General features: G+C 38.6%; 1 protein-coding gene across 3 annotated transcripts in view; it reads right to left on the reverse strand.

Moving 5' to 3' along the window:
- The window catches only part of kmt2ca (lysine (K)-specific methyltransferase 2Ca), a 479,075-nt gene that overhangs the window by 71,215 nt on the left and 391,151 nt on the right, over positions 1–16,709 (reverse strand). For all 3 annotated transcript variants that reach the window (XM_059971838.1, XM_059971840.1, XM_059971839.1), the window contains 4 exons: positions 15,094–15,308; positions 8,537–8,610; positions 6,867–7,049; positions 1,306–3,312 (listed from right to left, as the gene is read on the reverse strand). In XM_059971838.1, the coding sequence (XP_059827821.1) occupies positions 1,306–3,312; positions 6,867–7,049; positions 8,537–8,610; positions 15,094–15,308 (2,479 nt within the window). The remainder of the gene's footprint in view (positions 1–1,305; positions 3,313–6,866; positions 7,050–8,536; positions 8,611–15,093; positions 15,309–16,709) is intronic.

A 16,709-nucleotide genomic window follows, 5' to 3' on the forward strand; every position in this document is an offset into this window, starting at 1 on the left:
GTGGGGGGACTCGCGTGCGTCCTTTTCCCTTGCCTGGGATTGGCTGCCTCACCACGAAAGAACGGCTTTAACTAAAGGAGAGGCCACAAGTGACCGGCCACATCAACGGGACTCTCTAAGGATTGAAATCATAAAAAGGAAAAGCTGGCAAGTTTCTAAAAATCTCTCTTGACTCCAACCAAAGGCTGCAGCCTGAATGAACTGAGTGACTTTTATATTTCCATCGGACAATACATTATCCCCTAGACAACGATAGAGCTATTTCTTATTGATTATTATTATACCCGCACTTCTAGATTTAGTATTGACGACGTATATTATCTGTATGTTTGCATTGATATTATTTTTGTGTATTTTTACTAATAAATACTGTTAAAAATAGTACCATCAGACTTCAACGGACCTCTCTATCTTTGCTGGTAAGTGACCCATTTACAGGGTTCGTAACAACTTTCAAGAATAAAGTTCTACACACTTGGTAAAAATGCTTTCCTGTATCTTCACAAATAATTATATTGCATCTTTATTGAATTCATAAAGATTGTTAAAAATAGCTTCAACAACTGCACTGCCACCCACAAAGGTGGACAAGTAATCATCATTAGAAAAGTAACCATGTTTTCAGATCATGGATGAAAGCACTGTATATGCTATTGGTCTAATTATAGATGCATCATTTGGAAATGTTTCCAGATTACAGGGATTCACTATGGCTGCAGTGCAATCATTCTTTTTATTTACTTGTTCATTTTGTTTGTATATTTATTGAATAGGCCTTTCAAGCTTGCCACCCAGCAATCCCGGATTTAATCTGAGCTTAATTACAGTACAATTTACAGTGACCAATCAAGCTTTCAACTGGTACATCTTTGGACTGTGGGAGGAAACTGGAGCCCCAGAGGAAACCCACACAGTCATGGGGAGAACCTCCAAAGAAAGTCTTTACAGGCAGCGGCAGGAATTGAACATAGATTGCATTGTAAAGCATTGTGCTGCGCCTGCCAAATAATTAGTAATCTTGTGTTTTAAATGACATTTTTCCCTGGTTATGTTCCTGTTTTAAAAAATTCTTTCAAAAACAAGTGCGAAATCAGGTGGATGGCCTTTCCTGATCATTTTATACTGTATGCTAACCCAGGTTCCAAAAACAGGGACCTATGGAAAACAAACTTACTTTGGTTTTCTTCCATTTCACCTGCATTCTCCACACGAACTGAAGTATTTGTCATTAAATTTTATTAAAGCATCATCACAACATAATTAATCACCAACACAAACTAAATCAATATGAGGCATCCTTTTTACCTGTCTTTGTTTCTCTTCAGTGTCCACGTGACCTGTGTTTGTGTTATTTTGAGTTTCAGATGCCAGTGCTGATTGGACTTGATCTTGTGTTGGAGGCACACTATGAAATTGCTGCACCTGTGAATTTATGGGTGACTCTGTGGAACTGCTGAAATTTAGGCTATCTGATGGAGCTCCTTGTTGGTTACCAACATCATGATCAATTCTTCCCTGCACAAACGTTTCATTGGCTTGAGATCTTGGGGTTCTTGGTGGTTGATCATATGGGTCGTGCACCATATGTCCAAATGTATCGCCAGTTGGCCTCAGTGATGGTGGATGGGGTGGAAAAGGATCATCAGACATTCCAGCTTGTCTGGAATTCTGAGGAGTTCGACCACGTGGATCAGCAGGTCGTACAAATGTATCCTGCATATTTGGAGCTCTATTATTTTGTGGTTGCAAGAATAGATCCTGATTTGCCAACAAACTTGGTCTGGTCATTGCTTGCCGGTCGCAAGGCTCTGTGTTAATGGGCCTCGGAGACTGTGGAGGTTGTGAAAAGGCATCAGAAACAATGGGTCTTGGGGTTGCAGGGGGTTGCACATACGGATCAGAATACCGCTGACCAATTGGTGATTGTACAAAACGATCTCCGGCTCCGGGTCTCGGAGTTCCAGGTGGTTGGGTGTATGAATCTGCTTGCTGTGTAGGTGGTCTTGGAGTATGTGGTTGCTGTGTGTATGGATCAACTGGAGCCGGCCTGGGGGTTAAAGGTGGTTGTGCATAAGGATCAGTTGCAGGCCGAGGGGTTCCAGGAGGCTGTGCGTAAGGGTCAGCAGCAGGGCGAGGAGTTCCATTAGGCTGTGTGTAAGGTTCCTGAGGAGAACATCTTGACCGTGATCCTGGTTGAACGAATATATCACCCTGGGCTTGCCGAGGAATTCTCTGACCATGTGGATATGGCTCAGGACGAGGTGTATGTGGCTGTTGTGCATATGGGTCCACTGCCTGGGACTGAGGCTGCACTGGCTTTTGTGGAAAGTTATCCAAAGGTCTAGGGGTTAAAGCAGTTTTTTCATATGGATCTACAGGTATACGTCTTGGAGTTTGAGGCACTGATGCATAAGGATCTTGTGGTGACTGAAGTGGTAACATTGGTGTCTTAAACAAGTGACCACTTCCACTGTCTTTACCTGCAGGACTGGATGCCAGCTGAGACCGTGCATAAGGATCATGAGTGGCCATTCGGTTGTTTGGCATCTGCATTCTTGGAAACACATCAGGCCTGAGAGTGGGTTTTGCAAACGGATCAGCTGCAATTGGTACATTTCCCAAGGAATCAGGGTTCACTGGTGGTCTTGGTAATCCTAATGGCTTTGAAAAATGATCTGCTGATGCGGTCATGACGGGTCGAGGAGTATCAGGCGCTTTTGCATAAGGATCATTGGTGGCTGAAGCTGGTGAACCGAAGGACTCATTTGCTAATGAAGATCTACTTTTCTCCATCTGGTCAGTAGCTGGGGATGGCCTGGAAACACTTTGGGGAACAGCACAAGAATCTAAAGAGGACGCTGAATTCCTCCGAGCAATTGGCGGTGGTCTTGGTGTTCCAACCATTTTTGCATATGGGTCCCAAGGGGATGACGGCCTGGATCCATTTGCAGTTGAAGAAAACATTTGTGCTGATTGTGGCTGTGATGTCTGAGGTTGCGTGAATGGATCCTGCAAAGGGGTCCTGGTTGGGGTGGGAGGAGGAGCCTGAGGCCTTAAGAAGACATCATCTGATGACAAGGTTGCAGAAGCGCCAGGCACCTGAGGTCTTGTAAATCCTTCTTTGGGCAACTGTTGGAGAGGAGACAAGTGCCCATTGTCCTGTTCACCTACTTTAGGACTGTTAGAATCATCCCCCCCAGTTGATTGCTGAGAGCCAAACTGTTGCTGTTGTTGCTGTTGTTCATGTTTCACCTGTTCCAGTTTCTGTGTAGCTTCAATCTTGGCTTGTTGCTTGCTCTTCTGTCGCATTTGCTGTTTTGGAACAATGTGAAATATAAATTGAACAATGCACGATTAAGGTGAAATTGTAACACAAACTTTAAAATTGCATCTTTGCATATTTCTTAACTTTGAATAGGATGCAAATGATGTTGTCTGGATTGAGTAACTTTTGTTATAAGGATTGTGTACAGACTGGGCTTGTAATTTTCCTGAAGCAAATGAGGTTGAGTGGAGATCTGATAGAAGTACACAGCACTGTGCAAAGGTCTTAGGTACATATATATAGCTAGGGTGCCCAGGAAATTTGCACAGTACTGTACTCATTAAGGTGGAGCGGAGAGTGAGTTTGTAAATCTAGCAGGAGCAAAGGATGTCAGGAATAGCAAGGGTGGAGTGCTGCAGGGGTTGCTGAATCTTTATCCTATGATAGAGGTATCAAAAGCAAGATGGCACAGCTTTAAGAGAAAGGTGTTTTAAAATAAATCCTAAGGGGATGTTGTTTTTACACAGTGAAAAGTTAATATGTGGACTATACTGCTGGAGGTGGTGGTGGAATCACATAGAAATCATTGTATAGGATGCAGAGAAGGAAAGAGACTTAATGCATGTAGGATTGGTGTAAATGGGCAAAACTATCCGGATGGACATAGTACACAAAAGATCTATTTCTCAGTTGATTGACCCTTTGAAAAACACTGCAATGTCTAGAAAACTTAATGTAGAAGCATCAAAAGCTAAAGGCTACAAATCCCACATATTGTACATATTTGTTGAATCATTTTTAATTTATGCAGCTTTTTATAACTTTGCTTTCACATTTTATTACAAAATTTTCCTATTACCTTTTATACCAAAAAAATTCATTCAGTTTAAAAACCTAATACCCAATCAGTAATTACTATTTAAGTACATGCACAAGTGTTTCACTTTTTGTTTAAAGTCCATAGCAAATCCAATAATCTATCAGAGACAGAGTAGAAAAACAATTATATTAGATTTCAAATAACTTCTCAGCATTTTTTTTTGCCAGCAAGAATAATTTGGCAAATACCTGCATGGTTCAGATGGTGAAAGAATTCTCATGAATTATTCTTAAAGCCTATTAAAATGTCACTGGCAGCAAAAATATGCAAAACAATTTATCTAAGTATGCTTTCCTCCTGGAACATGCAATGTGTTATTTTTTGAAATTTTAAAACTACAAGTAAAAATTATCTAGTGGTAGGAAATAATATTATATTACAAGTAGCAAAGAAATATTACCTAAAGGGGGTTTCTACTCAAATACTGTTTCAATGGTCAGGATATAGAGTCATGCAGCATATGAACAAGTGCTTTGGTCTGATATATCCAGACTAATCCCACAATTTTTTCATATTTCCTTTTACACTACCCTACAACTCCAACCCCCAATAGGCTTCAGTCAACTTTTAAGTTTGATTTTACTTTTATTTAGCGATACAGCACCTTAACAGGCCATTCCGGCCCGATGAGCCTTTGCCACCCATGTGGCCAATTAACATACTAACCCATACATCTTTGAATTGTGGGAGGAAACCCACAGCACCTGGAAAAATCCCATGCGGTTACAGGGAGAACATACAAACTCCTTGCAGACAGCGACTGGAACTGAGATTCGATCTGTGATCGCTGGTATTGTAAAATGTTGTGCTTTACACCCCTAACGCACACTAGCCAATCAGCTACATCAGGGGTGATTAATCAACTAACCAGCACCTTGTAGGAGACATGTGGGAGGAAAAAGGGAGCCCACCAAGTGACAGGGAGAACATACAATCTCAAACCCCAGTACAAAGGTTAGAATTGAACACAGAATCAAAGCCAGAGCCATGAAGTAGCAGACCAAAGCCCATTTGTTTCAGATTCAACTTTATCTATTGGACTGATCTATTCCACAAACCCACCATCATTTTTTTCTTTCCCATCTTCATTGGAGTCCAACCCTTCAAGAGCTTTAATTTAATATTTTATATTATGAATAAGTCACTCCAATGCCTCTTACTTCTTCCAACACTTTAATTGCCTTAATGCTTCCAGTTGTCTGGCACCAACTCTTAAAATGAGAAACCCCTCTAAAATCTGATTTATCAGGACATTAGGTATTCCTTCCTCTCCTTTAAATCAAAATACATTTTCTTTATTATGGGTACTATAAAGCATTTGGGGACATTTCTTGATGGGAAAGGTGCTTTGCAAATAAACATTGTTGCAATTATATATTGAACTGCCATTCATTTTAATTGGTGGATTCCTGCATTGATTTATCAGCAGGCTGACAAATACAGTTCCTACAATACAAATTTATTGCCCAACCATTCACGCCATTTATCCCTATGCTGTTCTATCGCATCTTAAAATTCCAGAGATGCCGCCAGACCTGCCGAATTCCTCCAGCATTTTGTGTGTGTTATCCCCAAGCTAGTATGTATAAAGCTTAGTGTTGAACACAGAGTTCCTGATATTTGCAGGCAGGGTACCTACTTCCTAAGATACTTATCTACCCTCCTCTGTAAAAACATTAGCTATGTCTTTATTGAGGGTCAGGTGGCTAACTGAACATGAAAAATAGAAAACCTACAGCACAGTACAGGCCCTTCTGCCTATAATGCTGTGCCGAACACGAACTTATTTACAAATTACCTGGGGTTACCTATAGCCCCGTTTTTTTTTTAAGCTCCACGTATCTATCCAAGAGTCTCATAAAAGACCCTATCATATCCGCCTCCACCACCGTTGCCGGCAGCCTACACTAGCACTCACCACTCGCTGCATAAAAAAATTACCCCTGACATCTCCTTGGTACTTACTTCCAAGCGCCTTAAAACTGTGCCATCTTGTGTTAGCCATTTCAGCCCTGGGAAAAAGCCTCTGACTATCCACATAATCAATACCTCTCATCATCTTATACATCTCTATCAGGTCACCTCTCATCCTCCATTGCTTCGAGGAGAAAATGCCAAGTTCACTCAACCTATTCTCATAAGGCATGCTCCCCAATCCAGGCAACATCCTTGTAAATCTCGTCTGCACCTTTTCTATACCTTCCACATTCTTTCTGTAGTGAGGTGAACAGAATTGAACACAGTAATCCAAGTGGAGTCTAACCAGGCTCCTATATAGCTGTAACATTACTTCTCCATCATGAAAGAATTTATTTTCTTTCTAATAAAATGGAAAATGTTTATGGATCCAATTTTATGACAATTAGAAATAAATAGTTGTTTAGTTGATATTAATGCAGAACAATTTGTGTTATGGAATTCTGTGGCTGTTCTCAATGATACTTCATGGCTAACTAAAAGATGTTATAACATTGGGTGTTTCATTTCTAAGAGTGAATGAAACTTAATATTTGAGAACAAATCTCTGGAATTTAAATCTCCTAATTAATTACTATCACCCCAAGTCATACATACTAGGTTAATATAGTTCTTTAAAATAAAATGTTCACCACATGCATTAAAATTCTGTGCACAATTTTGTCATAGTTAATGGACGGTTAAGAAGATCTATGAAAGTGAGTTTGATAAATAGTCACAGGGAATTTCTAAGAACACAATTACCTGTCTAAGCTTCCACTCCTGCTCATGCTCTGATTCCTTTTGCTTCATTTGATCCTTAAATGGCATGTCAATGTCAGGGCGAGACACAGAGTCAATGCACTCCTGTTGCTGTCTTCGCAAAGATTCGCTGGTCATCTGAACCTTGTTTATACGCAGTGCTGCCCGGTTGTCTCTTGCCTTTTGCTGCAAAATGCATAAAAATTAAAATTAATTGAGAATGCAATTTTGAGAATACAGTTCATTTGGCAAAAAAAAACTCTTGTGGAAAAAACATTCAAACCTCCAGAGACCAGAAGCCAGTTTTAATTTTGCAACCAGGCAAGGCCTACAATTTGTAAAATATATTTCAATATTTAAGCAGAGGGCTATTATTAAATGGAATTTTAAAATGCAGAGAATACATAATTAAAGATCGATTGGAATTATCAAATAAAAAAAGAAACGCTATCTTTCTAAAGTTCCAAATCATAGAATCGAAATGTTTGGGGTCAAAAAAGGATGGCTGGTAGTGTTTTGCTTTCTGTTAAAATTGAACACTTATTTTTCTTTCTAATGAAGGGCTGGTAGTTACTAATTGTTATTTGTCCAATTTAAACATGAATAATGGAATGAACACCGAGAGCCAATATTTTCTCTGGTCCTTCCCAAATAACATGGCAACATTATGCTATGAGGAGGTTATCACACAAAATTTTGGGTCTCTTTTTCTGCCTCTTGTTTGTTTAATACATTATTGAGTTCAGTCACAGAGAAATATGATATAACTTTGTATATTAGGCAGGGATGGAAGCTAACAGTCAAGAACAAATATTTATTTACCATTTTGAAGGAGGATTTTAGGAGACAACCCATGGAAAATTAGAAGTAATGCCCTGAGTTTTGATGGATAAGATCTAACATTAATCTTATGAAGCAGATTTAATGTCACTTGGTAAAAAGAGAAAATTTGCAGAATTTTCCACAATGCCAGGCGATATAGGAGCACAATTAGGCCATTTGGCTCATCAGGTCTGCTCCGCTATTTCATCATAGCTGGTGCATTTTCTCTCTCTGTCCTACCTGATGATACGTTGTAAAGAATATCACTTTATGTCATGAAGTGTGATACTTATCGCATTGCATAAAAAATGAAGACCTTAATGTTTATGATTATATTATGATTGTGGACATCATAAGGAGGTGCAGTGAACAATGGCCCACAACTAACATTTCACTATAACTTTCTTAATTTTGATTATTTGCTGTTATGTTGAGATCACTATTGAACTTCACCTATAAAACTTGTTGCAAGGCTTTACTTTCACCTGAAAGACAATATATACTTAAGTTCAAAGCAGTTGGACGCAGTATTTAAAATCATCTTGCCCGTAAGCCTGAAAATTTCCCCTAAAACCTGTTCTCACACTGTCCAGCTTCCCTGTCTTGCACTTCAATTTCTTTAAATTTAAGTACACAGTATTGATGTTTTGCATAATGCAGTAAGAAAAATTAAAATGATTCATTTCTTTCAACATTACATCAACGCTTTTTGAAAAAGGTAAAAGTCCAATCTAATACACTGACTGAAATTCTTATCATAATCAAACAATGAAGTTAAACAAAACAGTGGATGTTTTTCATATAATCATAATTTTCAGGATATGAAATCATGCACAATAAATAATGCCTACCACATAAGGGCCTCTCTCTTGAGAGCTTGCCTTTCTCCACAATTTAGCAATTTGTTTAACTCTGGTAGACCAATCTGAAACAAAAAGATATTGTCCAAATTAGGAGCTGCAAATACTTAGGAAGCAATGTTAGCACTGAAATACGTGTTTACACAGATTAGATAATTAAAAAAAAAATCTATTAAAGCTTTTGAGTTACCGAAATAGTTCAAATTAGATGTTACAACTTTGAACAAGATGGATATTTAAATCTTACTTAGCCTGATAGTTGAAGATTCAGCATTTGCTAAATCTTACCTTTGGTCACCAGCATAAGTTCAATTCTGCAGTCTCATTTGGTATATTATGGTGCTTACCAGAATGAACTTAGACATAATACAATGCAAACACAGTCAGCAGATTGACTGCTACATTTTTTTCAGCACCTGGAGCTGACATACAAAATTGAAAAATGTGCTTCAAGGCTGGCTGTCAGAGGCAATAACAAAAGCAAACTTTCTATTCTTTAACAAAAAGCAGGAAATGAAATGCAGGAAATGAATTGTAAAACCCCGCAGATTCTGGACATCTGAAATAAAAAAGTACTAGAAACATTCAGCAGGTTAGAAACACACAGCGTCTGTGGAGAGAGAAGCAGTATTAACATTTCGGATCAATGACAACTCTAAACTTCTGATGAACAGGAGAGGGAGAACAGGATATTTATGAAGATCTTGCTTAGGACTGGAAAATTGCAGCCAAAAGGGTGAAAAAAAAGTGGGTTAGCTACTGTTGTTTTCTTTAGAGTAAAGGAGGCACATAAAATGATGCCATAAACTTGATAGGACTGCATGAATGACAAGAAGCATTGCTTTTCTCTGCAGATAGTCTGTGGTATATATGGAACCAGAAAAAAAAGGATAGAGAGTGCTAGTCATGGTTCTTCAATCACATTTGCTTATATTAGATCCTTACCCTTCTAAATGTGTTTTTAAAGAGTCTGCATAAATGCTTTTTAAGCACTGTAATTATAACTAATGCCTTGACCTTCTCTTATCCAAGTTCCAGACATCAATGTATCTTGGTGTAATAGAAACTCTACCACAAAATTTCCTTTCAAACTCTTCTCTCTTATCTTCAGTCGATGTCCTCTTGTTCTTGACACCCTGCCACAGGGAAAAGATGCTGCCTATTGACCTTATAATTTTATAGCCTCAGTCAGGTCATCGCTCAGCATCCTTTGCTCCATATCCAACTACTCTCCTTAACTAAATTTCTCCAATCCATGCAGTATTCCAGTCAATCTCCTCTGCATTCTCTCCAGCACAACCACATTGTACCTACAGTGTGGTGTGCAGAATTGCACACAATATTATAAAGTGCAGTCTCTAAGCATTTTTTAAATTTGCAACACAATACTCCTACTTTTATAATATTCTATATCCTGACATAAGAAGGCAGCCATGCCTTAAGTTCTTCACCAATCTACATGTTGACACCTTCAGGGAACTATGGACTTGAATCACAAGGCCGCTCTGTTAATCAACATTCCTTAATGTCCTACCATTTACTGAACATGAACTTCAAGTTCAGTTTATTGTCATTCAACCATGCCCATGTATAGCACCAAACTAAACAAGGTTCCTCCGGACTAAGTGCATATAATTTACACACACAACACATATAATAATATTACCACTAGTAAATTAACTAATAATAAGACACACATACAGGTTTAAAAGTAAACTGTATAAGGCTACTGGTGCTTTATGCATGATGAGACCTGGGTGGTGACTGGGAGTTCAGTGGTCTTATGGCCTGGGGGAAGAAGCTGTTTCCCATTTTAACAGTTCTTGTCTTGATGCTATGGTACCTCCTGCATGATGGTAGGGGGTCAAAGAAATTGATTGATGGATGGATGGCAGGAGTCATTGACAATGCCGAGGGTCCTGTGTATGCGGCGACTCTGATAAATATCTCTAATGGTTGGAAGATTGACTGCGATAATCCTGGCAGCAGACCTTGCAATCCTTTGTAGGTACTTGTGGTCAGATGCCTTGCAATTGAAAGTGTCCTGACCAGCTGCATCACCATCTGGTACAGACCAGATGGTGATGTGGCTAGTCAGGACACATTCAATGGTACTCCTGTAAAAATTCATCAAAATGCTGAGTGGGAGCCTCACTCACCCCAATCGCCTTAGGAAGTAGACACTGTTGCAATTTCTCAACCAAAGGGGTGGTGCTGAGAGACCAGGTGAGATTATCCACACGAGCACTCCCAGAAACTTGGTGCTTCTAACTCTCTCCATGGAGGAGCTGTGTGTGTGCAGTGAGGAGTGGTCAGCCTGCATCTTTCTAAAGCCCACAATCATCTCTTTGGTCTTGTCCACATGGAGTCTCAAGTGCTACACCATGATACTTTGTTGCACTTGTCAGGATTTAATTTCATCTGCCATTGATCTGTCCAACTTTCCATCTAATCTAAATATCACTATAGCCTTAGGCAAACTCTCTCACCATCCAAATTCACCAAAGTTCATGTCATCATGGCTAAATGGGATTGACTGGTGGGTCGTGCGATGGCAACGTAAACAGGTTGATGGTTGCATGTCTTAGAAAATACGCAATGGGAGAATAGCCCAAGATTTGCTGAAGTGAAAAATATCACAAAGAAATTGCCATAGCTGTTTTAAAGTGCTGATCTGGTGGGGTTACGATTGATAACACTATGTCAAATTAGGAAAACCAACTGGGAGGCTTAATGGTGAATGTGGATGGTGACATCTGTCCAGAATGGATAAAATTCTTATTCATGGTCATGAGTTAAAGGAGAGAGAGGATCAGGTAGATATTATGGCTGATATTGGAACAAGTGAGATCCAAAGAATTCTAATCCTTTCAAATACTTATTTTCCAAGACATCACCTCCTATGTCACCAAATCAAAAAAAAAGTGAAAAAGTTATACCTGAAAAGGTTTGCAAATACATTTTTAAGGCACAAAAATATGAACTGGTAGATTATTTTTTCCGATTAGACAAACAGTTATGGGATTATTAAAAATAGACATCCCCTCTATACAGGCAATAAACACACAGGCAAACATTTCCATCTACTCTGAAGAAAGTTTGCACAAGTTTAATGATTGCAAACTCTGCATTATGAATGTGTATTAACTGCTCATCTAAATATCTGTACATCTTCACTGATTTGTTGCTAGAAGAATCATTGTCATTTGAATGAGAGATAAACTGGACCTAACTTTACTATTTGGATGCTATCCAGGAACTTGGCTGTGGGTCTTTTGTGGCATTATTCATTCTGATTTTCACCTCACATTTCCACAATAAGAATGAAAGAATGCATGAAAATAGGAATCGACCACTAGAACCCTTAAATCCTGCTCTGCTATTCAATGTAATCATGGCTATTTATGTTGACCCGAAGTCGTCATCAGCGCCAGTTCCCCATTACTCTCAATTCTTTGATCTTGACATTATTTCTCTCTCTTCACTTTTAACTAAAATTATGTTAAAGGAATTCTGGAGATGACTAGCACCTATGGCCCTTTGTTTGCAATTTTCCCACTGATAAAAACATCTCACCAACTTCCATCAATACCCCAAGGATCTTCCATGCTTCAATAATATTATCCCTCATTCTTTTCAACCGAAAGGAACACAGACCAAAGCTGTCTAGTCTCACCTGATAAGATAAACCCCTCGTCCCAGGAATTAACCTAGTAAATCCTCTTTGGACCAGTTCTACTGTCACTTCTTTTAAAAAAAGGTAAAGGGATCAGAATTATGCACAGTATTTTGAATATGGTCTCATTAACACCCTATAACAAAACAGCAACAAAATCTCCTGATTCTTAAACTCGAACCCTCTGCAATAAAGGCCAACATGTTACCTACTGGACTTGCCCGCTAACTTTGATCCATGCACTAGAACATCCAGATTTCTCTGAATTTTAAGGCATTTTTTGTTGCAAGCTTAAAAGAGCGCTTTTGAAGGTACAGTTCACTGGGTTTACTAATTAATACTACAGCAGCAAGAACAAATGACTAAAAATGTAAATTATTTTGCAAGTATAATTTGTATTGTTAATTTTTCATATACTACAGCTATCATAATAATTGTAAAGTATTTTTATAAATGTGTATTTTAACTTATTTTTGCTTTGTACTTCCAAAAAATTCAAACAAAGCATTGTCACAAGAAAGTAGCATCGGTCATCAGGGACCCCACCATCCAGGACATCCCCTCTTCTATCTGCTGCCATCATGAAGAAAGTACAGAAACCTCACTACTCACATCACCAGATTGAGGAACAGTTATTAACCCTCAACAATCAAGCTTTTGAACAAAAGGGGATAACTTTACTCAACGTCACTTGCCCAATCATTGAAATATTCCCATAACCTATGGACATACTTTCAAGGACTCGTTTTCTTACGTTCTTGATATTTATTAATTAATATTATTTCTTGCTTTTTGTACTTCCACAGTTTGTGTCTTCTGTGCACTGGTTGAATGCCCAAGTTGGTGTGGTCTTTCACTGATTGTGTTATGGCTATCTTCTTATTATGGATTTATTAAGTATGCTCACAAGAAAATGAACTTCAGGATTGTAAATGGTGACATGTATGTATTTTAATAACAGATTTACATTGAACTTCAAAAATTTCCAGTGTAAAATGAGCAGTGATTAATCATTCAAGAAAGTCAAAAACAAATGGATCTTTAGTCTCCAACGTCTACTATGCATAAAAAAGGGTATTTTAATATCATATTTAAGATATGCAGTCAATTCTGTGGAATCAACAGCATAGTTTATACTCCACTTCAGCTAGCAATTCAAAAGAGAAATGCTGTCAAACTGCATGTCATGCGTCAACGTACTCTGAAGTATATTTTTAAACTTAATACAATTCCCAATTTAAAAAATGATGTTTTTAAATATTTCTGTTTAACAGGTACATTTGAAAATGCCCGTGGAGAGGTCAATCAGGCTTGGAAGTGAGGTTTAGGATCAATACCTGTGATCTAGCCACCATTAGTATATACCTCTGCTTTCAGTGAGAACTGCAACTGTTTGTGCAGAGCTGGGAAAGATAAATACTGCAACAGGGATTATGCAAGGAATGAAAGCATGGCATAAACCATGTCGTACATTTTCTTCCCCAAAAATACGCAGTTTCAAGATTCAAAGTCTGTAACGGGTGAGGTAATTTTGTTACAAACCAGATTTATTTTGAAGTCACAAACACATCTAATTACTTTTAGTATTACAGAACAGCAATAATTATCCCTTTTGGTATTCACCTCACAATAACAGTTAGTTATAAAATATGAAGTCCAATTCTTCCAATGTCATTTAAATTTTATACTAATCCACCAGAGGGGCATACACAGGGCAAATGCATGCAGCCTTTTTCCCAAGAAAAGTTGAATAAAAACAAGAGGGTACAGCTTTAAAATAAAATAGAAGATTGAGGGGGGATCTTATTGAAACGTATAAAATTCTAAAGGAATTGGATCGGCTAGATGCAGGAAGATTGTTTCCAATGTTGGGGAAGTCCAGAATGAGGGGTCACAGTTTAAGGATAAAGGGACAGCCTTTTAGGACCGAGATGAGGAAAAACTTCTTCACACAGAGAGTGGTGAATCTGTGGAATTCTCTGCCACAGTAAACAGTTGAGGCCGGTTCATTGGCTATATTTAAGAGGAAGTTAGATATGGCCCTTGTGGCTAAAGGGATCAAGGGGTACGGAGAGAAAGCAGGTACAGGGTTCTGAGTTGGATGATCAGCCATGATCATACTGAATGGTGGTGCAGGCTCAAAATGCTGAATGGCCTACTCCTGCACCTATTTTCTATGTTTCTAAAAGGAAGGACTTAAAAGAGACTCAAGGACACCATTTTCCATGTAAAGGGAGACAAGTATATTGGACAACCTGTGAGACAAAGAGGTTGAAGCAAGTATGGTGACATTTAGAAAATGCTTGAACAGGTTCATGGATAGGAAAGGGTTAGAGAGATATGAGCCACGACAGGCAAATGGGACGAGCTGAGAAGGGTGCCTTGGCTGGCATTGATGAGTTGGGGTGAAGAGTCTGTTTCCATGCCCTATTGATGTATGATATTTTTAAATCTTGAAGCCAAGACTAAGAATTGACTAAAAAACATTTATTTAGCTAAAATGTGAAAATAAATTTAGCCATGATTATTTAAAATACATTGAAATGTGCATAGTTAGGGGAAGTTTTATATCTTTGAAAATTGATCAATGTATTTCATTCAAGAGAATTCAGTAGCTCCAGGAACAAAAACAGAAAATGCTAGAAACACACAGCAGTCTGCATCAGTGGGAAGAGAAATACCATTTCAAGTTGAAGACTATTTGTTAGAACAACTTATTAACCCAAAATATTGACAGTTTATCTTTCCACAAATGCTGTCCCTCCTGTGGAACATTTGGAGAATTTTCTGTTTTTATTTCAGATTCCCAACTTCTACATTTTATTGATTTTCAATTACTATTTCCAAAATACGATCTATTGGTTGGCATTACCTGGAAAATCTTCTTTCAGGTTTGGGAAGTTTGTGTTTGTGTACAGAACAGGGGCAACTGTTGCCATTTCTCCCAGGGCTTCTTCCTTCTCCCATTTTAGCGTACTTCGCTGTGTATAGTTTAGCGTGTCTCCTTCCACTTCCACAGCAGGAGCAGAGGGTACCCATGGGCTGGGTCCATCACCAACAACTTGACTAAAAGTATGGTTCTTGTCTCTATTAAATAGATCCAGTTCAAACACGGGTTTAAAGAATGACTTAAATAACCCTAATAGATGCAAATGCTAAATATGCAGTAGAAAACATTTTATATTATGTAATCCTGTTACGCGTCATCTCCAAGAAAATAGTACATATTATTAAAGCTAGCTTCTTTCATAATCACCTTTCTGAACGTCATTTAACAATATTCTGTATCCCACACTAATCATCTTAAAAAAGAATCAGAAGTACCAAAACAAAGAGAGCTAGAAGGGAAGAACTACAGAATGGGACTAATAGGGTTGTTCTTGCAGAGAGGTGGTGTGTGCTTGTTGGGCTGAATGGATTCCTTGCTGTTGTAATAGTTCTATTTAATAACATACGCATTCTAAGAGTTTGATGAACCAAGATCCAAATTAAGATAGTATATTACGGGTAATAATCTCTGAATTCTTACCCACATCATTACTCACAAAATTATAGGTGCAAAATAATTTGAACTTCAAATTTCTTGCAGAAAGAATGGTGTTGGATGCAAGGGTTTTGATGAAAAGAGCAGCAGTCATTAAGAAAAGGCATAAATAAAAACACAAAATGCTGGCAGAACTCAGCAGGCCAGACAGCATCTATGGGAGGAGGTAGTGACGACGTTTCGGGCCGAAACCCTTCATCAGGAGTGATTCGGGTTTCGGCCCGAAACATCATCACTACCTCCTCCCATAGATGCTGCCTGACCTGCTGAGTTCTGCCAGCATTTTGTGTTTTTATTTATTTCCAGCATCTGCAGATCCACTCGTGTGCATTAAGAAAAGGCAGGCTGTTCTAAAGGATGGGCACTACTAAAACTAGATAAAGGGCATCGAATGCCATATCGAATAGGTAAGATGGCAGACAAAGGATAAAACAAATGAAGCTGGTGATTGGGATGGAGAGAGGAAGAGAGAGAGAGAGAGAGAGAGAGAGAGAGAAAAGAGAATGAAAGCTCCGTTTGCATGGTAGGTTCATGAAGGGGTAACTTTAAAAGGCTACCCAGAACAGTAAACTTAGGTAAAATCATGCAGTAGGTCAGAAAAGGACAAAATAAATGATAAATGGGCATGAGAATATGCAATTATGATGAATTTGATAGTGATTAAGGAATTTCCAGTTCAAGTTTATTATAACCATACATACCCAAGGAAAATTTGAGGTAGTCAGGCTTGTTCTAGAATCCAATGGCAATGAGGAAGAAGCTGTTGTTGAAACCTGAGGTGTGGGTTTTCGGATGCTATTGACTTTATTTCTATCATTCGGAAGATTTGGATGCAGAGTGGCCAAGGTGGCGTAGTGATTAGCACAATGCTCTGCAGTACAGGTAACCCAGGGTTCAATTCCTGCCACTGCCTCTAAGGAGTCTGTATTTTCTCCAGGTGGGTT

Source organism: Hypanus sabinus, chromosome 6, assembly GCF_030144855.1.
Source record: "Hypanus sabinus isolate sHypSab1 chromosome 6, sHypSab1.hap1, whole genome shotgun sequence".
NCBI lineage: Eukaryota > Metazoa > Chordata > Chondrichthyes > Myliobatiformes > Dasyatidae > Hypanus > Hypanus sabinus.